Here is a 27,075-nt window from a genome sequence, read left to right on the forward strand (position 1 = left end):
CTCTTTGCTCAAAATCTCTTTTGTGGTTTGGCTTCGGCCCAAGACACCAGTGAAAAGCAGCAACACCTTGAGGCTGTTGAGGCGAAGGGCTCGACAGCACTGCTGTGCAGCCGGGTGACTTCTCTGTTTGTTAACGCTTTTGTGTGTGCGTCTGTTCATGCAGGGTGGGCGTCACTGTTTATTTGCATGTTACAGCTATGAAAGTCTGTGCGCGTCTACGCCTGAGTTGGCATGTTTTCCTGTGACTGTGTATATTTGAGTATGTGGGCAGTCGAGTGTGTTGCAAGACGGGAGCTCATTAAAGCAGGTTGTTAAAGTCAGAAGCAGGAGAGATGGTCAGACCAGCTGCGCTGGAGTTAGCACTCGTAATACCTGGCAGACAGAAACACTCCGGCAGTAGCCGGGATTTAAACTGTGCAAGTGTTTCACTTCTGCAGTAAAGAGAGAGAAATGCAGTGGCAGGATGAGTAATGACGCTGGCTGAGCGTTCATGGACCAACTATCTGAACAATGCAGCACAAGTGTAACGGGCTGCTGTGTTATTGGACACTGTAGGACGGTGCATTGGAGGGACTTGTCTCCAACAGTATGAAATATGGACATTAGCTGTGCGTGTTCACGCTATACTGTTGTCAGGATTTCTAAGTGTAGGCGAACTCTCTTAAGCCAGTGTATTTGCAGGATGCTTAATGCTGCATTAATGGAGTGTGAAAGCACAACATTGACATAATATCACATTATGAAGTTGTTACAGTGAAACTTGGAGGATTTAATAAGATTTATGTTTCTGCCCCCTCACAAACTAGAAAAATATTCACTCTCCCTTTGGTCCTGTTCTGGTTTAACTGCAGAGAGAAATATCTGCCTCTAGCTGCTCGACTCTACACTATGTTCACCACACTTTGTCTGTCTCTGGTGCTGGGCTGGTAGAGTAGACTGAGTTTATTCCTTTTATTTTTGCTAAAAACAGCAGCAGCTGAAAATGGGATTGTTGAGAGCAGAGTTTGTGGCCCAGAGAAACAAAACAAAGCATCTTAAAGATGCTTTATAGAGACGAGGGACCTTCAGAGGTTTTATAGGTGCAGCTTTAAAATTCACTTACATGACAACAACTAGTTTGTATTTGCTGTTGAGTTATTTACATTTGAACGTAGCCCATATGTTGACATTTCCCTTGAAACGTATTGTTTTAAATCCAGCGTTTGTCATGAGCCCTCTCCCTGCCTAGTAACACCACTAATTGTTTTCAATTACCTCCACCTGTCTCTGCTCCACCCTCGTTAACTTACCAGCTGCACTGCATTTACTACTCATCATGCCCTGTATAGAAAGCCCTGTTTTTCAGTCCACACTTGTCAGATCATCTGCAAGCCTACATCGGAAATCCTGTCTGCCTACCTACCTACCTGCCTGCTTTCAACTCTGACTCCTGATCTGTGATCTGTTACTACTACTCTGATCTCCAGCCTCGGTAAACCCGACTTGCCTTCCGCCTTACGACTGCGAGTTTAGAATATCCCTGAACTGTACTACTGCCATGCCTCATTCGGCCCTGTTGTGTGTGTGTGCGTTTTCAATAAAACCTTGATCTCGAAATTGCGCTCCTGGGTCCTCGTCTGTCTGTCCTGACAGCGTTCTTCTTTATGGCTCTTGTTTGTTAAATGGAACGATGAAACATTTTTGATTGACTGAACTATCCGAGCATTCAGTCAGTCAGCGCCACAGACCAGCAGGCAGGAGGTCTGCCTTGTCCTTTATTCTGCTCACATGCACAAATATACAGTCACACACACGTACACACACACACATGTTTACGCACAGACATTGCATGCGCCCGCTCGCCCTGCTCTCCACCCACACAGATCCTATAAAGCAAGCTTTATTTTAAAGCTCTAATAACAGGTTGGGGCCTTGAAAGAAATAATAATCATTGAGATATGCAGCAGGAATGTCAACATGTGTTCTCGGCTGGATGTGTGTTTTTAACGGGGTCTCACGCCGTGGAAAACTCGACTTTTCCTCCTCTGACTCGGTCAGCTGCCTCCCTCTCTGGAGGAGTGACCCAGCAAAGTCAACAGCATGGGAAGACTGGGGAGGAGGGGGAAGCAGCGAGGGGTGAAGGAAGCAGAACGTCAAGTTTGGGAGGTTAAGGCGCAACACTGCAGGCCAAAACATTCATGCATTGGTCAATTTTGAGAGTTTGGGCTATTTCTCTTTCATAACATGTTTTCATTCAGACGAGTGGAAAGAAAACATCCAAACACACATTTAGGTTTTTGCTTCACTTTTTCTCTTTGCATCAGTAGATTTCTTCTAAATTCTCCAAAAGTTAGCCTTAAATAATGTCTCATTTGTATATGTAAACATAAACATAGATTGTCTTAATGTAAGTTAAGAACTGGGGAAGTTTCATGGTGATATCTATTACTTTACATTATTCACCTGTGTCTCAGACTCTGAGAGAGAATCTCCTCTTCAGCTGCTCTTACACACACCAAACTGTCCAGTTTCATTCCTCTCTATGTTCTGAATGTTCTTACAGAGGGGGTTGTTCATACATCATTCCTAGCCTGATCACTTTTCATTCCTAAAAACATGGCTTTAATTGATTTTTGTTTTATGACTTGACAGTATTCTCTGATTCATGAAGTGATTTTACAGTCCCCTCTGTAAAATCCCTTGGCTCTAAAATGTAAACAAACAAACAATGTTTACATTTCTGTTCCAGAAATATATAGAAAATATGATATAAGATAATGCCTGAATTCAAACATAAGATTTCATAAAACTTGTAACACAAAGTATTGTCTTAATGTAACTAATCCACTGGGGAAGTTTCATGGTGAGATCTACGAGTTAAAATGTGTTCCCGTATTCAGCCCCATAACATGAATGGATGCTAAGTGGAGGAAAGACGAGGAACATATTGAATGAATGAGGGAGATATAGATAAAAGCTTTCCTGCAGTTCTGCAGTTCTGCACATCTTTGTGTGCATGCGTGTGCTTGTGCATCCATATTCATGCATATATTTGTGTGTGTGTGTGAGAAAGAGAGAGCGAGGCAGCTGTGTATCCGTGGTTAGGGTGTGCGTAGGGAGGATCTGACCGGTGTGTAAAAATACCCTCGGGGCAACTTGCCAGCCGCACTGCAGAGAGGACACCAAAGCTGTGTTGATGGATGGCCCTGAGCAACTTCCCTCACCAGTAGCTCTGAATGTGTGTGGGTTGGAGTGACTACATTAATATCTTCTTACTCCTTTGACAGCCTCTTTGTCTCTGCTTCCTCCTCTCAGGTCCTCGCCGTGTTGTGTGTGTTGAGCTCCAGCCGTGAGCTCCAATGGCGGGATGGTGTTAAGATGTTGTCCCAGGAGGAGGTCCTGGTGCACCTTCTCGCTCTGGCTCAGAATTCTGCTCACAGGTCAGAGAAGACACGTATACATGAACATGAACAAATAATCTTTGACATCAAGTCGTCTTAATGTGATCCTCTGTTTCCTCTGTTTGATCCAAAGGATTGGACGGTTATTGTCTCATTCCAGCAGGTAGTTCACACACGTAGAGTGTGTCTGGAACATGTACACACAGTTCTAACTCATATTTATTTCAAAGAAGTATGATACCCCCCAAAAATCCTACCAATTCATTTCACCCTTGTTCATATAGCACATTCATGCATATTAACGATGTGTTTTACATAGAAACGACATATAGTAATAAAACGAGTGCAGAATATACACGTGCCAAATTATACAGGACACACTCACACACAAGTTCACATACAGACATACCCTAACCTACACATACATACACATATGCTAAGAAGTTTTGTTCAGTGTGGGGTCTCAGGCAGGGCGGTCCAACTACTTGGGTCATAAATACAGAAGGCAGCCGAAGTAGCTGAATTCAGTTTAGATGGGGAGCCAATGCCGAGATCTCAGACCAGGTGTAATCATTTCATACTGTTTTACTTCTGGTAAGAACATGTGCAGCCGCATTTTGATTTAGCACTGCGGATCTTAGGAGGCCGGTGAATACACCATTACATTAGTCTAGGCTGCTTTTTATAAATGCATTGGATTAATTTCTCAGAGTAGGATTTTACAAGGCTGATCTTGTGAGATGATTAATATGGCTCTTAAAATTTAGATCGCTGTCTATGATGACCCAGATTTCTACACTTTGGCTCTCCAGAGACACAAATCTGAGATGATCTGCAATGTTCTGTCTGGTGGCTTTGCACCAAATGAACTGGCAAATAGTTTTGTATCAAATCACCTTAAAATGTTACAACCATTAGAACCAACCAAAGCCAGTCACTTCAGCATTTCTGTTTAATTATTAATTGTTGCCACTGATCCACCCTTTTTGGGGAGGGAATTCTTATGCCTTTATTATATAGACGAGAGTGGAGAGATGACAGGAAATGAGGATAAAAATATAAAGCAATGGTGAATGACCTGTAACAAAGGTCCCTGGCTGGATTGAGGGGGCATCGACGCCTTGACCGCTAGCCGACAGGGGACCCCTTAAGATATTGTCATTCATTTCTAAGCAAGACCAAAAGTCTACAGCCATGCTAGCAGGTCTGCACTTTGGTATAGTGGTGCTTTGAGCTAAATGCTAACGTCAGCATGCTAACATGCTCACAGTGACGATGCTAATGCTGATCTTAAGCAGGTACAAGGTTTACCATCTTAGTTTAGCATGTTGGCATGCAAACATTTGCTTCATAGTACTTAACGCAACATGCAGTTGAGGCTGATGAGAATGTATTTAGTTTTGTAGGTATTTGTAGGTCATAAACCAAATGCATAGCTTTACCAAACTTCATGGCAATGCATCCAAACATTGTTGAGACATATCCCCTAAAAAACAAAAATGGTGGCACTAGAGGAGAAGGCAGGGGACAAACAGCAGGTGATTTTACATCCCCCTCCTTTTGTGCATTAAAAAACCTAAATGAAAACAACATTGAATGAAATGTCGCACAAAAAGTTTTACAATTGGCAGGTGGAAAAATGATGACATACATGAAGCATGTGACTTCAGAGCTTCTGCTTTGCTGAAGAGGCGAAAAAACAGCGTCAGATTAGAACAGTCTCCTGATTGCTCCACACTGATCTGATGTGCACCACGGAATACAACAGGCCATACTTGAAACTATAATTTATTTCAGGGTAAATGCAGGAGAAGGAAGGCGACTGTGTGACTCCAAAACACTTGCTCCCTGCTGAAAACTTGGTGTCAAAATAATCCCTAAGCAATCCCAGACCAGTTTTTAGCTGTGATGGATTGAAGAGACATGAAGGTTCTCCCTGTTAAAATGCAACCACACACTCCTTCGTTTCCCTGTTTTTTCTGGCTCCCTCCACTTGTGAAAGAGCCCTGTGGCAGGCTGGCTGTCAGGCCTTCATTCAGAGCCAGAGTCCATGGAGGAGGGACACGCAGGTTCACTGGCTGCACCTGGGCACACCTGGAGATTACTGGCCCCTTTCTGCGTGGGTGTTTGTGTGGTTGCTCGTGTATCGTTGCAGTATTTAGGTTACCGAGTTGTCCACCAGCCACAGAGACTGGTAGTTTTTAAAAACATCGATGAAAGCGGATATTTGTGCTTTCAAAGGCTGTCATTATAGCATTATTCCTCCAGACGATTATTCACACCTGTCAGGCTCAAACCATTATTTTTGTGAGAGTTTATGAGAGACTCTGGGCCCCTCTTACCACAAACTGATTTGGCACACTGCTCCAGTATTTGTGTGAGTGTGTACACTGTAAGCCCTTTGACATGCATTGACAGACGCACACACCTTCCTTGACAAGCCACTGCTGTACTTTTCTCACCCCAACAAGAGAATACAGGCTTGAATGAGGATTGGATTACAAAGGCTTTTAGCCCGTAAAGTCTTTTCCTGGCCACAATCTCTGGACCCGGGATCCACTTTCCCTTTGGAGCGGCCCCAGGGTTATGATTAGAGCCGGGGGGGGATGAGATTGGGTTGCTGGTTGCCCTTGTCTGCCGTGTGGTTGAATGGCACTCGGGCTATTGTGATCCATAATGTAGTGGTGAGTACCAGCACACTTCTTTTGTGGGTTGTAAGTCAATACAGTTGAGTGATGTGTGTGTGTAGTTGACGGTGCTGGGGTGCACTGTGTGTGTAACGGTCTCCACACAACGGCCTGAGGAGCACATTATAATTTCATAACTTTTCTCACTCACTAATAAGTCAAATTAAAGGGCTGGTTCAACCAAATTGCTGAAAAAAACAAACAAAACTTAAACCATGTACTTAGAAGCACGCCAAATGAAATGATATTACCCTAATTGTATTGGAGTAGTAGTAAGAGTGGATCCACTAAGATGAAAGTGAAAGTCTATTTTGTTTACCATTCTATCGTCCCAAAGCCTCAAGTTTGGCATTATGGCCATCACCATCTTGTTGGGTTTTTTAATTTTTATTTTTACCAGAAGTGACATCTGGACAAGAGTGTGTAGCTGGAGAAGAGCAAGGCTAGGGACTGTTAGCATAGCAAACGCTATGTTACTAGCCAAAGCGAGTGCTAGCTAGGTAGCTTGGTTAGCAAGGTGCATCTGTAATTCCTGTTAACTGTGATATTAATTGGGATGCACACTTTTTTCTAGTGAAAAACAAGTTTAAAACTAAATATACTTACTGGAAAAATGTACTCACCAGGAAGAAAAAAGGCTGGAGGTGGTCCCTTGTCTTAGACCCTTGTTTTGGACTCTGCAAAGAAAGAAAGTTATTGGGCAGGGGAGGGGGGAGACTCCTCATAAAGAGCTACAGAGCAGATATCCCCTTATAAAATAAACTAACCAAGTTAGTGTTAGTCATTTGGAAGATGGCATCAGGTGTGTGATTTTGTGTTTCAGTGTGGAGCTCCACTGTGCTGCCCTGACCCTGGTCTCTCAACTGCTGGTTCAACTGGTGAACTCTAACCAACAGGTAAAGACTGACTGTAGAGAAATGTGTTGGCAGCCTTTGCTTAAATTCACAACTTTTATACATGAGTGTATTTTCTGATAAATCCGTCATCCAGGGTGCGAGTGCAGTGGCTTGTTTAGGTCAGTGGGGGCTGCTGGTGTGCTCATGCTGCAGCGAGGAGCAGCCAGTGGAGGTGAAGCTAATGGCCGCCACGGTGTTGGTCAAATGTACAGCCACTGTGCTGACCAGCCCCCATCTACCGCTGGGTGAGTCTCAATTATGGAACCGCTTGATGAAATGTTTAACTCCCAGGTAGCCCAGATAAATACTTTGATGTGCCCAGAGTTGTGTTGCAAAGAATAAACTCAAACATTGTGTGTGTGTGTGTGTGTGTGTGTGTGTGTGTGTGTGTGTGTGTGTGTGTGTGTGTGTGTGTGTGTGTGTGTGTGTGTGTGTGTGTGTGTGTGTGTCTCTCAGGTCTGTCCACTACAGTTTCTCTATGGAGGAGTCTGTTTACGCTGCTGCAGGATGAAGACCTGGATGTCCGAGATTCAGCCTCTGACTTCATTTCTAACGTACCAGCGTCTCTGCTCAGTGCAGGTACACCCTCACACACGTACTCACAATTATTACACAAAGAAAATAACGTACCTGCTCAGCGCATGAACTCAACCATGGTCTACACATTTGCTTACTTGTGATTTACACGCTCACCCACTCAGATACACACGCATGTCAAAGCAGTGTAAGACAACAGTGATAATTACTGAAATGTACACACACACTCGCATGTATAAACAGACACACATACGCACATAACAACACCACAAATACATGTTGACGTTAAACTGGGTTGATGACATCATCTAGTTTGGTCACAAGAGTGAAAAGAGTGTGTGTGTGTCATTGTTTGGTGAATCAGAGGTCTGTGTGCCTATAACTATGTCCATTTTTTCTTTTGTCTTTATTTACATATTTGGAATTGAGGTATTCCAAAAGTAATTAAGTTATTTTAATATTGTGATACTTTGATTTCATTACGAACTACATTTTTTTTTTAACAGTTCATTAGTTATTGCATCAGAATACATTTTTAAAGTAGCCCTCCCAACGCAGCTATCAGAGGACTGACAGCTGCCAGCTCTCAAGTGCCCTCACAAACATCCACAGTGCTTCCCAGCCTCACAACACTCACTTCCTGTATTTTCCCAGCGTTCCTCCATGGAGCCATCCTTATTGTGTCTGTCGCCACTGATGGTATCTCGTAACATAACACGAGACAGCAAAACATCTCCTCAAAGGTCTCTGCAGCCCCTCATGAATGGGAGGGCAGAGTCATGGGGGAAGACTCAACTCCAGTAGCAGGTTATTTAAGCTAAAGGCTGACATGTTTCCTCTTTTCTTTTTACTGTCCATTTACTGCAAGTGAAAAGCATTTCAAATTTGTGAAAGTGTGTTGATACCAGGATTTCATCCTTTAGCAGTGTGTATGTGTGTGTTCTATATGCGGTTATGTACATAAGGCCAGACTGGGTCAGATAAGCTGTCAGCAGATAGGAGCTCAACAACATCACTGAGACGTGGAGGTTTTCTTTACAACAGGAAGGGAACACAATGGGCATAATTGCAAAGTGTGTGTGTGTGTGTGTGTGTGTGTGTGTGTGTGTGTGTGTGTGTGTGTGTGTGTGTGACACTTCACTCTCCAGGCCATTCAAAACCTACTTTCATTGAAATTCATCAAAATTGACCCTAAATTCCAGTTTTATTTCAACATGTGTCGTATGCGCGACAGGAATGCAGCGCACAACACAGAGAGAAGAAAGGACACAGTAAACCGCTCGTATCAAATGAACGAGTGACTTGGACAGAAAAGTTGAATTCCTCTTGTAAATGAGAAACAACAGAAAAACCCAAAATAAATCACGTCCCACTGACTGCAAAAACAAAACAAGAAAACCTTCAATTGGCAAAATATGTCATCTTTCTACTTAGAGAGCTTAAACTTAAGTAATGTTTCTAAAATTAAATACACGACAGTGAGCGGGGAGGACATCCTGGTGCTTGGAGAGTTTTTAATGAAGTCATCATGATTGCATGAACGCACTTACTGCTGTCACTAGGAGAACATGTTGAAGTGTATGTCAGTGTGTTGATGAGTTAAAGTTTTATTTTGTTTTCGTTTTGGAATGATATTTTTTATACTGTTGGCACCTAAAAGAAATTCTGGTAGATTTTGGGATATCGATAATAAACCCTCTACAATAAATTAATCTTGGTAAATTTCCATTATCGCGATACTCGTGAATATCCTCAAGTAAGAAAGAACCTTCTATTTATTTGAATTTATTGAACCTTAATTTATCCAGGGGGGCTTATGATTCATGATTACTTTATTTAAGGTTGTTCAATTGTTTGTTTTTTACTGAAAAGGACGTTCACAAAAAAAAAAAAGCTGCGTGTCCGATCTGTGATGCAATCATTTAAGACAGGATAGTTGTGACAGGACATTTTTTAATATTGTCCCATGCCTAAATTGGAGTGACGCGCGTTGTTTGACCTGGAGTTTGATTCGGGTGGTGATACCTTTTGGCCTGGTGACCTGCATAATATCTCAGCTCAGCACAACTCTGCTGTCAGAGAGCCAAGGAAATAGAAACGCAGTCGCTTGGCTATTCCTCACCATCGCTATATGTGTAGTGCAATGCTGTGCCAATGGAAAAACACCACTGTGTGTGTGTGTGTGTGTGTGTGTGTGTTGTGTGTGTTTGTGTGTTTTTTTTTTATATGACCTGCCATTGTAGAGTCAAGTATCTGAGGTGTTAGCTTCTTCAGATGGAGGCGACGACTCCTGGCCCTTTGATATGGAGGACAGGCGGGGTTGTGGGAATACACACACTGACAAAATGCAAAACACTCTTCCCCTTTATGAAGCAAAGACATGTGCTGATGGTATCTTTGCCGGACAGTATACATTGCATGTATACTGGTTACTAAGCTTAATTAGGAATTCAGTGCAACAGACAATTAAAACAACATGTTGACTATGCCGTGTATTTACCCAGTACATCTCACAACTATCACAAGAATAGTTTGATATTTGGGGAATTATGCCTTTTAGCTTTCTTTCCATAACTTAGATGAGAAGATCAGTCCCACTCTCAATCAGCCGACGAGGGAAGTCTGCCAACAGTGCGGGACACACCGGCAATACCAGGGCCGACAGTGATGTGTCATGTATGTCACATTGTATTAGCTACTCTCTACTATTCATTGCACAGCAATCCACTTGACCAACTCTCCTCCCAAGTATCTTTTTCAATATCAACGTGCTGTTCCTTACTCTAAGCCCTCCTCAGTCAATAGATTCATTAAAAACATTCAAATACCTGGAATTAGGTGCTTTTTATGGATAATAATATTACCTTAGTATAAAACAATTGAATATAAAGTGTTCATTATTTTTGAAGGGTTTTTGTAGGCAGATTTTTGGCAAGCTGTGTTCCTTGGTTTCAATCTTCTCTTCTCTTTTAACTTTAACTCTAAACATGCAGCATTGGCCTCACACACTCTACTGACCCCATTCTCAGTGAACCATTAGCAAACCAACTCGCCTGGAGTGACCTACTTAGCTTACTGTAAAGCCAACAAACACCCATGCACAACATGCCAGTCATGTGTCCTTTACCCCATTTACAGTGGATGACGCAGATGAATGGAAGTGAACGACCTGACGGGGCTGAAGGACACTATAAACACACCCCGTCCCATTTTAGCACAACACTCAGTCGAGCATCAAACCTGCTTTTGTGTCGGTTTATGTTGAATGAACAACACTTGAAGAACAGTGTCATGTGTCACTCATTTAAAGACGCAGACACTAGAGGCCCACACTAATACCAGAGAGTGACTCAGCGTTTGATGTGCAGCTTTAACCTTTGCTTTGGGAATAAATAAGCTGTTATTTCACCCTCCAGTGAAAACACATAAACAGAAATGGTGTTTTTGATGCTTTCACCATCCTTGACTGAAAAGGCAGCGTTTGGAATGAGATTTTAATGATTTGGTGGTGTGAATTAAAGTCACATGGCTGCAGTAGTGACTGGTGTCTGCAGGCTGTGTTAAAGTGTGTGTGTGTGTGTGTGTGTGTGCATTGTATTCATTGCCGTCTACAGCTGAGGGTAGTAACACTTGATTGTGATGTGTTTTTAAAAATAAAGTATCTTGGTGTGGCTATTTCACAATCTAAAGCCCCTATCCCACTGGATATAGTTATATTATAAGTGTAAGTTATAGAAGTTGGACAAGTTATATTGAGACATAGATCTGATAATAGTTGTAGGTCGTTTGAATGTTCACTTTTATGCTCGTGGAGTTCACTTGATCAGGATAGTTCACAAAGAGTCGGGAAGTGTAGAACAATCAGACGTGCACCTCGTTAAATGTGCTGACGATTGAACATTGTAACGGCTCTCGTGTCTGAATCGGCCCCTGCATCGCTTTAACGTAAAAGGTCACGATGCAATCTTACCTGCGCCGGACCAAGTAACACTTCTGTACTGAATTAATGAAGAAGCGGAAAGAAATTAAACACGACCAAGCGATTAGGGTGAGTTGAGTAAACCACAAGACAAAGTTAATGTCATCAGGCGTTTACTGATGAAACATGCGGTTGTGTTGCATTGTAACTTCTAGCATTTTCTAGCTTGACCTATACTAGGGACTCGGGTCAGGATATCTCCATTTCAACAATTATTTTATTTTTACCCTGTTTGAACTCTTTCTGAAAAGCGCTTAAACTCCAGCCACCCATGACTCCAAGTCAAACTGATTCAGAAGCCATTTGTTTGAGTTACTTGAAAATGTTTTTTATTGTGAAATTTACAGGCATTCCTTGTGTAATCTCATGGCATAAATACACTTAATTACTACTTCAAGAAACACACACAGTTTAAAAAGCCTGCAGAGAAAATACAAGCAAACAACCTACTTTTACCAATATAGTCTGTCAGCCTGCAGAGCGGTGCAATTACCTGTAGCTCCTCTTTGATTTGTGACTCAGAGGAAATGAAACCACCACAGGTGGTGTTTCCATGATAAAGACGGGCTCTGTCGGCTCCCCGTCAGGGCAGCCATTCACTTCTATTTGATCCTTTGACTGAACTAACCACAGACGAATGCTGCTACAGTGAGCTCAGACTCCCAGCATATTCTCAGAGCATTATTTCTATGCTAATGATCAACATTCGCTAAGTTTTGTTCTTTTATTTTCATGGTAATGTTCCCTATTGGGGATGTTGTTGCTGTTGTAGCTCTTGGTCTCCACACTGCCTGCTTCTCGTCAACCAGCAGAGGAAGTCAGCGCTGTAAAGTGTTTGTTTTCATTTCGCACCTCTCCCTCCATCTCACACCTATGCTTCCTGGTGTCTGGGCTCCACTGCAGCGTCTGTACCTCACACTGTGTGTGTGTCATGTGTGAGGAAGAAAGAGTGTTTCTTTGAACTTTAATGTTGTTGTTGTTGTTGTTGAGTAGGGATGCAACTAGCGATTATTTCATTATCGATTTGTAAAATAGATAAATGGTGAAAAATGTCCACCCTCGTTTCTCAAAGTCCATGTGATGTTATTTGTCTCGTGTTGTCAGTGCAAGATATTCAGTTAGATATGGCATGTGATATAAGCTCCATATTCCAGAGGCAGAGAACAACATGTTCTGCCATGTTTGGATAAAAAGGACTTTAGCGATTAATCGATTATCAAAATAGTTGGGGATTATTTTTGCTATTGTTGGGTGGAAATCTTATCTTTTGCAACTGAAAGTTGATTTTACACTTGCATGATGCTATTTTCAGTTTAATAAAATGGATTTCCAGAAGCTCCAGTTGTTAATCTGATCTAAATCCTGCATGTATGGATGTTTGCAGCCTCCATCGGACAGGCAGTCTTTGTCCAGCTTGTATGGAATAAAGACCCGACTGTTGGGCAGAGCAGGTGTAGCTGAGGAACAGTACGGTGGTCCGTGGGCAGGTTACAGCCCCCAGGTGGGACGGGTGTAGTTGGTTGAGGTGGGGGCTTCTAACATAAATCCCTCAGATGTGGGTGGCTGAGCAGAAGAATGAACAGTACAGAGAACATGATGACACCGAGTGGAAGAGTGTGTGGCGGGAAGTGTTTTCTCTCATTTCACTGTCCTGACAGCCCGCTGAAAAAAAACCCCACCCACCGCCTTATCCTCCCCCTCTCCCCCTCCACCTCCGCTCAATGAGACATCTGACACCCCCCCCCAGCTGCAGAGGCTCAGTGAGGATTTACTGAACAGCGAAGGTCTCTTCACTCTCTTAATTTAATTCAGTGACTTTAATGACACGACTGTTGATCAGACACAATGAGGCTGCTTCAGTGTGGGTAACCTTGATGTTTAAAAAACAGCCGACGATATTGTCGTCTACTATTATTGATCGTTTATAATCGGTTTCACAATTCAGCACATTAAGTCGCACTAAAACTAACCTTAAGAAAATCCTACTCTTTCTTCATCTCCTATTTTTCACCCAGGATTTTGTGATCGTTTGAATGAAGTTGAAGTCAGTTTTGCGTCATAGTTAACGTGAGTACACACCGTCAGTGTGTTCAGAATGACTCGTGTGAAAGAAAGGACAACTGAAGTACGGAATAATGTTTACAAGACATTCAGATAATCTGGTTGAATCAGGGAAAGAAGTGAGTCGGTCCAAAGATGAGATTACTTCAGTTATGTTTAAAACAGCATATACTTTTATGTTATGTACTTTTCTAAAATAATGGGGGAGAGGTAATGATGCAATGGTCTTCTGCCAGACTTGAACCGTGGATGTTGGGTTCATGGTCGGTGCCTTAAACCCCGAGACCACCAAGGCTCGATTGAAGTCGTCAGTAATTAGCCATCAACTTTTTTGGCCTGAATTTGTGTCACTGCAGAAACATTTCTTTATTTCTTACTACATCCAGTTCTAATCGTATATCCCATGTGCTATAAACTAATAGTATACTGTATTTGCTGTAAATATACAAATCAATGTACTTCACTGTTTGGCACATTGCAATACATGCAATGAAGAACATGAATCAAGCTCTGACTTTGGAATGCTGTTTAACTTCAAAGAGAAAGCAAAATAAATTCATTTCTGACCTGAAATAGTGGTTTGACAAAACTCGCCCAGCTCAGGGTCTTATTACTCGCTTTCTCCAGAGCTTGTAACCCTACCTGTCTTCATATGCAGATGGTCTTTGTAACTAATACCTGCTGAACTAATGACATTCCCATCAACCTTGGCTGTACTTTGTATTTAGTGGTCAGTAGCAAATGTAAGCATGCTAACACGCTAAACTGAGATGATGAAAATCACCGGTTTCCAATGTTATCAGCCCGTTAAATGGCTGTGAACAGTTATCACCACCATTATAATGCTTCAGATGGGACAAACTGCACCGACCCGCACGTTGTAGAACATGGGGTTAACGTTGTGAAATGAAAAGAAACGACTTGGGTAGGTTTAAGTACCTTTTGTCACGTAACTTAAGTATGCTGCGTATGTTAGTTACTTTCCATTTGTAACTTAAAGTAAGTCCATGGAAGCTATGTGTTCGTCCGTCCACCCCAACCTCCTCACTACGCAGACTTTGTAACTCTTACGTGTCCGCCACTACACTCACGCCATTTAGGAGGTAGAGCAGGACAATACCACCTCAAATCTGTCCCGATAACATTCTTAGCAGGCGCCGTGGGAAACATTATACTTGCTAAACATCAGTTTGTTAGTATTTTCACTGTGAGAATGTTGCTCACTTGCTAGCACTTGAGTATACTCAGCGCTGGTCCAAAGCCAGCTATGAGTCAGCATATAGTACAGCGCTGGGACGCAGCTTGTAGTTACAGCCCAAGTACGTAACCATAAGATGTAAGCTGATGGATCACTCAGCAAAGATGATGTTTATGATGAAGGCCTTGTTATGGTTCCTGCAGATTTACATATAAAGCACTTTCTAAAGACATGGTTTCCAGAGTCTCTAACAAGGAAACTAAAGATCTTAGTTCAGTTAAAAAATAAAATAAAAACCTTTGACAAGCTCAGAATGGGACAACTGTTGTACTGTTTCCACAAGTGGCACAAGGTTAAGTTTTCCCCTCACACTCCTGCCCTGCCCAGCTCAAATGTACCATAAGATGCCAGTGGATGGAGTGTGTGCCAGTGCATGCCAATTGACACAACACACACACACACACACACACACACACACACACACACACACACACACACAGCCTCAACCACCATCTGAAACCAATTCAGGCACTGATATTATCATTTGCAGTGACAAGATTGTCCAACATAAACTCACACAGTCTTTCAACGCACACAATACCTACTTAGGACTACACTAATGCCAGCACACACACATACTCACACACCCAACACCCATGCCAGTAACAACGTGAAAGACAATCCCCTTGAGAAACGGAGCATTTTACGCCAAAAGCTCTAGGAGGGAAATCGCATTAAGCGATGTGTGAACCTCTGTGGAAAAGTAGATAAATTGAATGCAGCTAAAATTTCCTATTATGTCCTTAAATGTTAATGGAGGGGGGGGGGGGGGGGGGGGGGGCTGTAAAGGCTTGACATCAGAGGCTAGGCTGTCCCAGAGAGAGGCGGCTTCTTCTCAAGCTACTAAACTCTTAAATCTCCTCTTAATACGGGACAATCAGCAGCCTCTAATGTTCACAGAGTTAGTTTCCCCTCTCCTCTCAGACTTCAGGCTCTGCTCCGATTTTACGCCCTCGTCTCTGAAGAGGAAAAACAATCTGGGTTCCCGACCCTGTGTGTGTGTGTGTGTGTGTGTGTGTTTTATACTGTATGTGTGCTGATGGTGGTCTGTATACCTCCCTCCTCTCTTCCCATAGTGGTAGTGTTTTGGCTAGTGTCTCTCAAAGCCTTTTGAAGTCTCTAGTGTTATCTGGGTGTCAGCTGTGATGATGGTGGTCAAGGTGGCAGAACAACACTCTCACACACACACACACACACACATCCTCTGGGTCAGATAGTTGCTGCGTGGACAACTGGAGTCGTTAAATGAAGTCATACGTTATGTTTTCCCTCTGTTTGAAGTGTGTGTCCTTGCACTCACACTTCCTCCACTCTTGTATACAACACTGTGAGTCCGGGCGCATGGCAGGCCTGCCTCTGAGATAATGTGTGTGTAGAAGCATTATGGCAACAGAGGACTATTTGTACAATACTATAATTAGCAACACTACTAAGAAAACATAATTTTTTGTCACTAGAAGTACATGAAGAAGTCCACTCGAACATCTTATTCTCATATGCAGGCGATCCATTCATTAACACGTTAACATAGTTTTGAATCCACTCACACACACCCTGATCGTGGTTGGTTATATGAGTTATAGTTGTGTTTCCCAGAAGGCCGTCCAAGCCTAGAGAAGACACACATGCGCACACACTCGCACTAAGTTTGGATGGTAATGTCAGCCCTGCATCATTTAAGCGTCACAACTCCACGAGCAGCAGCAGTGACATACCCGCCAGAAACAAGACTATTGGGGGGGAAAGCAGGTGAAAGGGGGAAATAGTCTACAGACACGTGCTCCGAAATGAGATTTCTCCCCTCCTGTCATCTTTTTTGGCCAAACCTGGAATATTTATTTTGTATATGATAGTTGTGCAGCCTGACGAGGGTTTTTTCCCTTGTTGTTGGGCTTGCGGCGCAGTGACACACACAACAAGTCCACTGTTCAGCTGTGGAAACAGACATATTTAGAATAATTTATTTCAGTTTGAGTTTTAGTCAGACTTTGGATTAAATTATTTTGGATACAGGGACACACCACTCCGCATAATGTGTTTTCCTTTCATGCCACTGCATCACATGATGCTCCATGGGCTGTGTCTACGTCATGCACATCCTCTCGTGTAGAAACCTGTGTATACCGCACCTGGCAGAGAAATCTAACCGTGGTAACCGCGTTCATCTTCAACTGTTAGACTGATACAAGAGACCAGGCTCTCTTTAACATGATTTAAACATCAGAGGTTCTTCGCCCGGTCTATTGGACTTCTCACTATGTCTGTTATGTGTCCCCTCTTCTTCGCCCAGCAAAGGCATTGTGTACCCACAAGAATTGAAATGTGGCCACCAACAGTGATTACTACTCACGTAACCATCCAGTAACTCTCATAATCATTAGAAGCGATTAATACCAAGCACCAGCTCTCCTTTACTGCGTGGAGATTCACACGTCACTAAATTAAAACACAGTTCTCAAGAAATATTTACACTCAGTAACTGTTCGGTATAACCGTTCGCTGAATTGGCTTAATGACTAAATTAACGGGATATGGTCGACACATTTGACTTCGCACTTGATTTAAAGGCTGTTTAGAATAATTTAAAACGACTAAATAATAATGGTTGAGTTACAATGGATACTGCTGAAACTGCATCTGTAAGTAAAGCATTCATCATGTCTACATTTACAAAAGCTGGAACTGTCAGGATTAAAGGGATATTTCGGACGTTTTGAAGTGGGGTTGTATGAGCTACTTATCCACAGTCAGTTACCGCAAGGAAGCAAAGCGACGCACTGCTGTGGACGGGGTCATCCGGTTTGCACTTACTTATGTCTTTAGTGGTGGGTGTAACCAAGCCCTGCGCTCTGCGTCTTCCTCTCAGAAAACTTGAGATCTTACAATTTTGCTGTTTCCTGTTCTTCCACGGTTAAATCCCTGAACCTTTACCTCATTATGAGCTTGAGCATAACCTTAGATCCCAGGGCACAGGTCCTCTGTTCATCCAAAGGTCCATTTAAGACTAAAGGTGGAGCAAGCATAAATTCAACCTCTGCACAGCTGAAACACCTTTATTTTACCAGGATATGTCTCATTGAGATTAAAAATCTCTTTTTCAAGAGAGTCCTGGCCAAGATAGGCAGCAGCACAGTTACAGACAAATCAAAACATCACAATCACAACACGTAATACTGATGAGTTCTGCAACCAAAGGTCCTGTGAATTGGGTGTAGAAACTCGACACACGAGTCATGCATCAGAAACATTTTAGGATTTAGACAAAGATGATTTATGAACATGCTTGTTTATTGTTAATATTCTGTATTCTGTTCATTACTGCTTGCTGTGTGACTGTAAACTATTAAATGTAAAACTCCATGTTTCCAGACTTGGTGTAAACGTGTGTCCTCTGCTGTCCTCAGATGTGACAGATGCGTCCGTGTGTCCTCCGGTAGCCCTGGACGCAGGCGTGGAGCTCCTGTGTCGGCTGTTTGAGCTGTGGGGGCGTGTACCAGTGGGTGTCCTCGCTCTGACAGAGTGGCTGCTGGGAGATGAAGAAGCCAGCGATGAGGCGGTCCCTGACGAAGCTTCCACTCTGGTATGAAGCCGTCACGTAACCTTGAGAGTGACTTTGCTTTAGGGGCCTCGGAGCAGACGCGTATTGACAACTAACATTGTTACACAGCGGCTCAAGAACTTCGCAAACGGTAGAAAGAAAGAGATATTTGACTGTAGTCTACTTGTTTTCGCGACGATTTCCATGAAGCGAAACTGATGACCGTGATGGCAGACTGTCACGGTTTCATTTTCTATGGCTACAACAGGGATTGCTCATTAACTGCCAGAGTGGAACAAACAGGACGTTAATTCACAAACTGTAAAATCACCGCGTAAGGCACTTAGCCTGTGATTCGGGTTGCTTTAACATTGTGTCTGTAAAGTGTGGAATCGCAGAGACAGATAGCGCTATATTTTATTTGCCTTGCACTGTTCATTCTGCTCACAGTAGTAGTCAAAACAGCCACCAAGGTTTCTGCTCTCCTGCCACTCTTTGTTAAACTGCCTGTTTAGTTTTAGTTCCGGTTTAGTTTCTTTCTACTCAAGACCTCAAAGTAACAGCAAATGATGGCGTCTTGTAACTGAGTAAAGATCTTCAGTGCAAGCCGCTGCACAAGTCATTACCTTTATACATTCCCACAGTTTTCACAAAGATTCTGTCATTCACCAATGTTTTCCTATTTGGGATTTATTTTTAGGCAAGAACAGAATAAGTGCACGCTAAAGAGCAAAATAATTGATTAATGCGTCGCCTTATGTGTAATGTGCTGTGTCATTGTGACAAACCCACAGAGAACTTTCACCTCATTTCGCAGTTCCCTTCAGAGAATTGTAGTGTTTTTGAGCTCATTGTTTTGATATTCAGGCCCACGACTTTGCTGTTTTGGTTCACTGTCACCATTCTCATGAACCTCAGTTCCAGCCGCAGCAGGAAGCTGTGTTCAGAGAAGAAATAAGTTCTGATAGAAAACCCACTGTACACCAACATTTAGCAGCTGAGCCAGATCTTTCCAGCGCGAGTTAGCTGAAACAAAGCTAAAAGGAGAGGGAATATTGACCTTTCATTTATGAGGGGTCCAGAAAAACTACACATGAATGCTAATGTTGCTCTGTGTCTGTTAGATGTGTAAAAAGGCAACATTTTGCTAACTTTAGAATAGTTTATAGCGTGTTCTGTTGCACCTAAGCGAACAACAGAAACCTCAAATAATACTGGTTTAAATCAACATCCCAGTAACAAGACTCCCCTTTTGCTTGTGACCAGGATGAAGAGGACTTCCTGTTCGAGAAGGGGGATCTGAACCTGTGGGCAGAGCCGGTCCAGTGGGTGAAGCTGCTTCACAGACACGTCGGCTCCCTCATCCTGACCTTCCAGCAGACTCAGGCTCCAGGAATCGCAGGGCCGGACCAGGTTCGCCCGATCCATGCACTCTCAACTCAGGCCAGAGCCGAGGCACTCAGCTCCCAGCATGCACTGGACTCCCTCCCTGCCCTGCCCCAGTTCTCCTTCACCATAGAGCACGCCCGGCTGCTGCTGCGACACCAGAGAGCCACTCTGGCTCTCGATGTGCTGGAGAAGCTGAGGTAAAGGAGTTAATAGCATCCTTTTTTTTTTATAATTGGGGTCCCTAATATTGAAATGTAGGAAAAGTTATTGGATCAATTCTTTAACGCATGAGACCACAGACTGGCTTTTGTGGTCAAGTCTTTTTATTATCACATCAAGGGAATGAAGATTTTTTTACTCTGTAATTGTCTCTTACTTTGTCTTACAAATGTTGCCCTCATTGATTACCAGATGTGTTTTAATTTGTATGATTACTGTCCATTAATGTCTTTTTAATAAACAACTTAAGTGGAATTGCTGCATTTCTTTTACTTTTACATACATTCTTTTCTTTTACATACGCTGAATGTGTTTATAAAGAGGCAGGAGAGAGAAAACATAGACAATAAGAAGAAGAAGACCGTGTGAATTTGTGTGCAGAAGCCATAACAATAACTCGGCCTGAGCTTGTGCAGAAACAACACTCGATGCACTGTTCTCCTATCAGTGGGAATGTGTCACACGACAAAATTCAACAGTGTCAGTATTGAGTACACCGGCCGTTCTGCTTTCTCCACATCGACCGGGGATTTAAGGTTTGAACAAAACAACTCTGCGCCTAAAGCTTGGAGTTCTGACTTCAATGGTGCGATTGTGCAGCGAGACGAGCTTTAAGACCGAGGCATGGGATCCTGAAAGCAAGTGTTTTCTCTGACACGTCACCAAAGTTGTATTTCAGTATACGCTTCGGCTTCTACTGTATGTTTATACGAGGTGTTATTTTCCTGTGATATTTAATTTACTGCAGGATTCTTCCCATTGGACTGTGTTTTTATGCTTCCCTCTACTTTTCCTGGTTATGTAATTAGGAGGACGGCACAATGGACTACTGTCCTGTGTGTGTGTGTGTACATGTGTGTGTTGATTCATGCTGCCCTCTCATACAGCTGGACCCTTCTCCCTCCCTGGATGCCATGTTCCCTGTTACAGTAAAACTGATGTAATGTTTTGGAACAGCTCAACATCCCCCAATAAAAACGGAGCCTTGTGATGGGAGAGCGGTTTCTGCGGACGGGGACATGTTCAAGGGATTTCTCAGGAGGAGCCTCGCCATGTCTGTCCTTCACATTAAACTATTTATCACAACTTGCAAAGCGCAAATAGTCCTAGGACAGCCCTCAGCCTAATTTTAGGGTTAGTAGTAGTAGATTCCAAGCTCTTATGTCACTTGTTTTTCGCCTGTTGCTATTTTCCCTTTATTTTTATTTTATTCCCTCCCTCCCTGCTTCTCCAACCAAACCATGCAGCACTTAAGAGAATATTGAATAATGTCACAGGATTTTTTTATAACCACTCTTCCAATTATGATCCTATGTGGAAAAGACTTAATGGTTACTGTCGCAGAAACCGGCAATTTCTGGTGATATGTGTCGCACAAGGTTTTTACACCCTTCTGACCAAAATATCTGTCTTGTGGAGCCCTTGATATAGAGTCCCGTCCTCCGCTGCCAGCACTGCAATCTTTCCACTGTGGTTTTTAAAACTTGACATAACTCCAACAGCAGAGTGCAGTAGTTTGACATTTTCATGTGAACATTCTGCCATCCTGAGAAGGTTACATCATGCTGAAGAAAGGGGCAGCTTATTGCAACCGCACTGCTGTTTTTGACTTTTTCTAAAAGGAAGGGACTGTGGTGACTGGGTGGCTTTGTTGAAATGACCAAAACATCCCTAAACATGCTTCTGTGTGTCTGGAGCTCTATTGCTTCTTCTACGTGAAAAGAGAAGTCATAAGACAATTTCTCCATAATAAACGTGACATTATTGCAGCTTAAATGGGCCTGAGTGCACTTTAACATCTTGCTCCAGCTCTGCTCAGCAGGTGGCGCCCCAGTCTCTCTGTCAGTTCCCACTTTGCTCTCATGGGGGCAGTGTTGCTCTGCTGCACCACATGAAAACCACATTCCTGCAGTCTGGGCTGAGATTGGGAAAAACAAGTCAGGGAAGGAACTTAAAGAGTGGCTTTAAAAGATTTAACCAAAGGAAATCCATTTTGTGCTTAGAATGACTGGACATGTTGTGCTTTGGGAGGGATTTCTAATCTTAAGGTGAAGTCAAACAAAGTAGACAATAAAAAAGTAGGTCATGTGAGCACAGGAGGCATTAACTTGTCATTTTTTCCATGTGTAGTAGACTGGAATAGGCTGCTGTTGCACTGTTGATTATGCAAGCAGTGGATTCTAAAATTTGTGCTGCACTCTGCCTTGACTTCTCTCTCCTCATACTTGTGGTCTCACCCCATCCACGGGGAGAGAGCGAAGGAGAGGCAGAGTTTCCTTCCATTACAAATACATGTGTCAGCTTCCAAGTGTGGTGGTCCAGAGAGGCTAGAGGGGTGGCCTTGTCACTGGTGGGCTTCAAATCCTAAGACTTTGCTTGGAAATTGGGGTTGTCAGATGAGGAGCTTTTGAGCCAGGCATACTGCTTCAAGAGAGGACCCAGGTGTGAATGTGTGGAAGGTTCATTTGCTGGAGGACAGCTTGCATGCATAGCAGACGTCCCTTGATGCTTCTACATTCTTCCTCAGCGAGAGTCAACCAAAAAAGCAAAACCAACTTCCACAAAATTGGTTGTGTGATTTAAAAAAAAAAAAAAAAAGTTCAGAGGAGTGTGAGGAGGATGGGGGGAGGGGGAAGGGGTTGCTGGGGTTGGATTTCAAGGCGTGGTGTTAAAGAATAGGCGGCCAACCGGTGAATGGAAGTTTTTTTCGGAGAGGAGGGGAGGAGGCGGCTCCTCGCAAAACTTTGCACCGACTTGAGTTCGCCCCTCCCTGGCTACCGCCAGGCATTTATACCCATGCAAAAAGGCTCGAGCGCACAGTGAAGCACTCTGGCTCAGCGCTTCTCGAGGGGAGGACATAAAGCCACCTACAACTCAACAATACAAACCTATCCCCCCTTTTTTTTCGTTCCTTCTTCTACGGACTTAAACTGCACATAAACTTTTAAAGCAACTTTTTCCTCAACCAAAACCAGTCGTGGCACAAACTAACGTTTCCGCACGTCGCGTTCAAGGATCCTGGTCGGTCCTCCATGAAAGAGGGAGTGCAGCAGCAAACTTGGGGAAAAGAGATGTCTGCGACCGTCTTGTCTGCGTTCTACGACATGGACATGCTTTACAAGGTAACAGTTTGACAATATAGGGAGTTTTTCCTGTTTGCATCCAGGGTGAAGCACCTCAATGTAGTTAGCTGAATTAGCGTGCTTCAACTTTTAGCATGTGTGCAACAAGTTGTCACGTTGCAGGCAAACTAAGTCCAAAACATGCCATGTGGTCAAAATAGTCTCAGAAGTTGTGCCTGATGTGCCTTGCTAACTTGTATATTTTCTCTCTTACAGCAAGATAAAAGCATGAACATGAACGCCCTCCACATCAACAGCATGCTGGACAAGAAAGCAGTGGGGGCTCCGGTCACGACTCCGGGCTCCGATAGCCCCTTCACGCCGGGATTTTTCCGCAGAAACTCAACCAGCAACGTGGAGGCAATGAACAACGGCAACAAATACTCGATGGGCTCCTACAGCAGCCTGAAGGAGAACATACCGAGCAGCAACAGCAGCGCCACGGCCCTTATGAACAAGGAGAACAAGTTCCGCGACCGCGCTTACAGCGACAACGGAGACCGGAGCGCGCTGCAGCAGAAGCCCGGCTCTCAGATCAACTCCACCCGCTACAAGACAGAGCTGTGCAGGCCCTTCGAGGAGAACGGGTCGTGCAAGTACGGGGAGAAATGTCAGTTCGCTCACGGCTATCACGAGTTGAGGAGCTTGTCCCGCCACCCTAAGTACAAAACTGAGCCGTGCCGCACCTTCCACACCATCGGGTTCTGCCCGTACGGTCCCCGGTGTCACTTTATCCACAACGCCGACGAGCGCCGGCCCGCTCCGGCCGCCAACGCTAACATCCAGGCGGGGGAGTCCAGGTCGGCTCGCGAGCTGTGCGGATACGGTCAGAGGGATGTCCTGCCGCAGCAGCAGCTCGGCTACACCCAGAGAGACAGACCAAAGCTTCACCACAGCCTTAGCTTCTCCGGGTTCTCTACCCACCACGGACTCGAGTCTCCCCTGCTCGACAGCCCCATGTCTCGGACTCCACCGCCACCCACCACCGGCTCCTCCTGCACTTCCACCTCCAGCTTCTACGAGGATGTGCTGTCTCCCAACTCCGTGTCCTGCATCAACAGTGCCTTCTCTTTTCCCGGACAGGACTTAAAAGCCTTACTGGCTCCCCTGGCTGTGCACACCCCCAGCGGGTACGCCAACAACCACTCCACCAGTGTCTACTACGGGAACATGCAGAGCAGCCAGTGCCCACCCTCCCCTCCGACCTACAACATGAGCCACTTGCAGGCGCTGCGCCGCCTCGGCGAGTCGCCGGTGTTCGAGACTCCTTGCAGCCCGCCAGACTCGCTCTCTGACCGGGAGAGCTATGCGAGCGGGTCCCTCAGCTCTTCCGGGAGCCTCAGCGGCTCCGAGTCCCCGAGTCTGGACGCTGGAAGACGTTTGCCAATCTTCAGCAGGCTGTCGATTTCAGATGACTAATCATGTTTTTGTTTTCTTATGGATTTATGGACGGGTCAGGCAGGGTGGTTAAGGACCCAGGGGGTGTCAGTGAGTGAGGTAGACTGTCCTTCAAGCAGAGGATCCAGGTTAAGCCCCCTCCACCCCATTTCAACAACAACCACCCTGCCGAAGTGCCTTTGAGAAAGACATTGAATCCCTACCAGCTCCAGGGGTACTGACCCTGCTCTGACCTCCCTGGAGGGGGGCAAGATACGAGAATTTCACCCACAGGGATCAATAAAGCTTCAAACTGTTTAAAGTGTCCTTGACCTGGCATTAGTATAGTATTTTTTTCCTTGTATGTAATATAGCTGTATTAAAACTTAGATAGCAAACAGAAGGCATTCCATCAGTGCCTTGCCCGAGGGCTCATGGCAGCCCCCTCTCCCTTTTTGCTCTATCAGGCAAGCCACACTTTTCCTGGGATTAGATGTGTGGGTAACATGACTTGACAAGAAGAAGAGACTGTAAGCGGTTTTCAGATTTCCTCCGATCCTGCCAAGAATATGCCTTGACTCAAAGTAACATTTTTTTCTTTATCAAAGTGTGTTTTTTTCTTTCTTTTTCCTCTCTGAAAGCTTCAACTTCCATTCCAGATCTGCCTTCTCCCAGCGCCACCCAGTGGTTTGTTTGGTTAGTCTAGTTGTTGCTTGGATAAAAAGCACTCTTGAGTTGGGTTTGTTTGGGGAAATCACTGCTGATGGTTGAATATATATTTTTTTAGCTGTTTTTGAGTGATTTGCATAGCTGTGCATAACTGGCTATGGACTATTTAACTTATTTATTATCTTGTGAAAAAAGTATAGGCTACATTGGTAAATTGTGTCCATACTGTATTTATCAAGTATGATGAAGCAATAGATCTATATTCTTTTATGTTTAAATTATGATCGCCATTATTAATCTGCATAAAGTGGAGTGTATGTTCTTTTCACAGTAATATATATATTTTGGTTTTTTTTTCTCCTTTTTTGTAACTTCACTTGGTTATTTTTATTGTAAATGAGTAAAAAAAAAATCTTAATTTAAGAGACCGTATGTGATATTTATTTCATTAATTTTGTTTCCTTGTTTACGTTTATTAAAAAAAGGTTTGCGTGATTGCTGTTTGCTCCTGAGGTTGTGTGTCAGTGCTGTAGAAGGCTTTTTCTTTTCTTTTTTTTTGGAGGATCCCTATTTAGATGTTTCTGTAGAATGTATAAACTATGGGGTTGTACAGACCGTCCAAACCTTACTTCTTTTGTTGATCTAGATCAGACTTCAGTGACAAAGAACCCAAGTCAATAAATTAACCAAAAAGTATTTTTGTTTTCTCTGTTTGCACGAGGTCACACTGTGATTCCAGCCACGTGCTAAAGAATGTAGCAATCCCTTGTGCCCTAGTATTATTATGTAGTGCCTATGGGGTTCACCATCTTGACATGCCTTAAAATTAACCAAATAAAGTATTTTTCCTACATGGCATCTTTTATACACAGGTTGAACTGAATGTAGTGTTGGATTCTGAAACATATTTTTTTAAAGGTTGTTACCACTCAGACACTCTGACAACAAACAACCGTAACCTTTCTAAATCCCCATTCCTCTTATTATTTTTGATTTCCTGTTACTCTGTTTTCTTTTTTTTTTTTATATTGAAATCTAGTCTGAGTCTTGAGTTTGCTGGAGAGGGAAGTGGATGAACGCGTTTGGTTTGTACATAGTAGGTACAGGGGGATGCGCACTATGTACTTTTGACTACTTTATCAGAAGTAAAGCTTTTTGAATGTAACAAAAAACGGACAAAAAGACAACAAGAGTTGTAATATTTTTTTGGGGAGTCGGTTCACTACAAATTGAGTGTGAGACTGTTAACTTTGTACTGTACATTTTTTTGTAGTTCTCCCAATAAAAATCATTTTGAAAAAGCTTCTGACCATCAAGGCTGTGATTTCTTATACATTTGCGTGTGAAGATGCAACGGGTGTTTACACGTAGAGGTCCGATCAAAAACATGAACTAATGTTTCCCAGCAGAGCTGCAGAAAGCGACAGGTCGCAGCAGATGTTACAGCACTCAGCCTGTGGAAAGAGCCTGGAGGCAGGACGGCCCGAGTGTCCTGGGCATAGTAGAGCCACAGCTGCCTTGTGCTGCTGCTTGGTTTGGGGCCCTTTAGTATACAGTAAAAGCACTGACCTGTTGGATTCCACATAAGGGCATGACCCTGAATCCCATCTCCTGTCAAACAGAGCAACTGTATGTGGGCTCTGCTGCACTTCTGAAAGCTCACTGTCGACACGAAAAGGCAACAGGAACTGAACAAACTAATATTACATAATCTGTAATGTTCTGCTATAAACAGGTCGATGAGCGATATGTCTGCGTCATCTGAGGAATGAAGTCTGGAATTTTAAAATGGAAAATGTGTAGGAGCCCACAGGAAAGTCACGCTGTAAGTCTGTCTGGATCCTCGCCATCAGGATAAGATTTTAATCTTTTAATATATTGTGTGTTATGAGCCTTTTCTCTGACATAATGAACACTGACACTCACAAAACATCCACATCCTCACAGAGCAGCCACTTGAAGT

The 27,075-nt window shown here is 43.5% G+C and overlaps 2 protein-coding genes across 3 annotated transcripts in view; both read left to right on the plus strand.

The window, feature by feature from the left end:
* Positions 1–20,193, plus strand: part of thada (THADA armadillo repeat containing) — a 100,941-nt gene extending 80,748 nt beyond the window's left edge. Inside the window, exons 33-38 of one of the 2 annotated variants that reach the window (XM_029450333.1) lie at positions 3,295–3,419; positions 6,891–6,963; positions 7,058–7,208; positions 7,420–7,542; positions 18,203–18,378; positions 19,603–20,193. In XM_029450333.1, coding sequence (XP_029306193.1) covers positions 3,295–3,419; positions 6,891–6,963; positions 7,058–7,208; positions 7,420–7,542; positions 18,203–18,378; positions 19,603–19,926 — 972 coding nt within the window. In that variant the 3' untranslated portion in view covers positions 19,927–20,193. The remainder of the gene's footprint in view (positions 1–3,294; positions 3,420–6,890; positions 6,964–7,057; positions 7,209–7,419; positions 7,543–18,202; positions 18,379–19,602) is intronic. The other variant, XM_029450334.1, reaches the window with a different exon arrangement.
* Positions 20,194–22,712: 2,519 nt separating this feature from the next.
* zfp36l2 (zinc finger protein 36, C3H type-like 2) lies at positions 22,713–26,414 on the plus strand. The gene is made up of 2 exons (XM_029450204.1): positions 22,713–23,066; positions 23,283–26,414. Exons 1-2 carry the CDS (start codon positions 22,977–22,979, stop codon positions 24,483–24,485), a joined length of 1,293 nt encoding a protein of 430 aa, XP_029306064.1. The 5' UTR covers positions 22,713–22,976; the 3' UTR covers positions 24,486–26,414.
* Positions 26,415–27,075: the final 661 nt, after the last annotated feature.

This window comes from Cottoperca gobio, chromosome 15 (assembly GCF_900634415.1).
Source record: "Cottoperca gobio chromosome 15, fCotGob3.1, whole genome shotgun sequence".
Classification (NCBI taxonomy): Eukaryota; Metazoa; Chordata; class Actinopteri; order Perciformes; family Bovichtidae; genus Cottoperca; species Cottoperca gobio.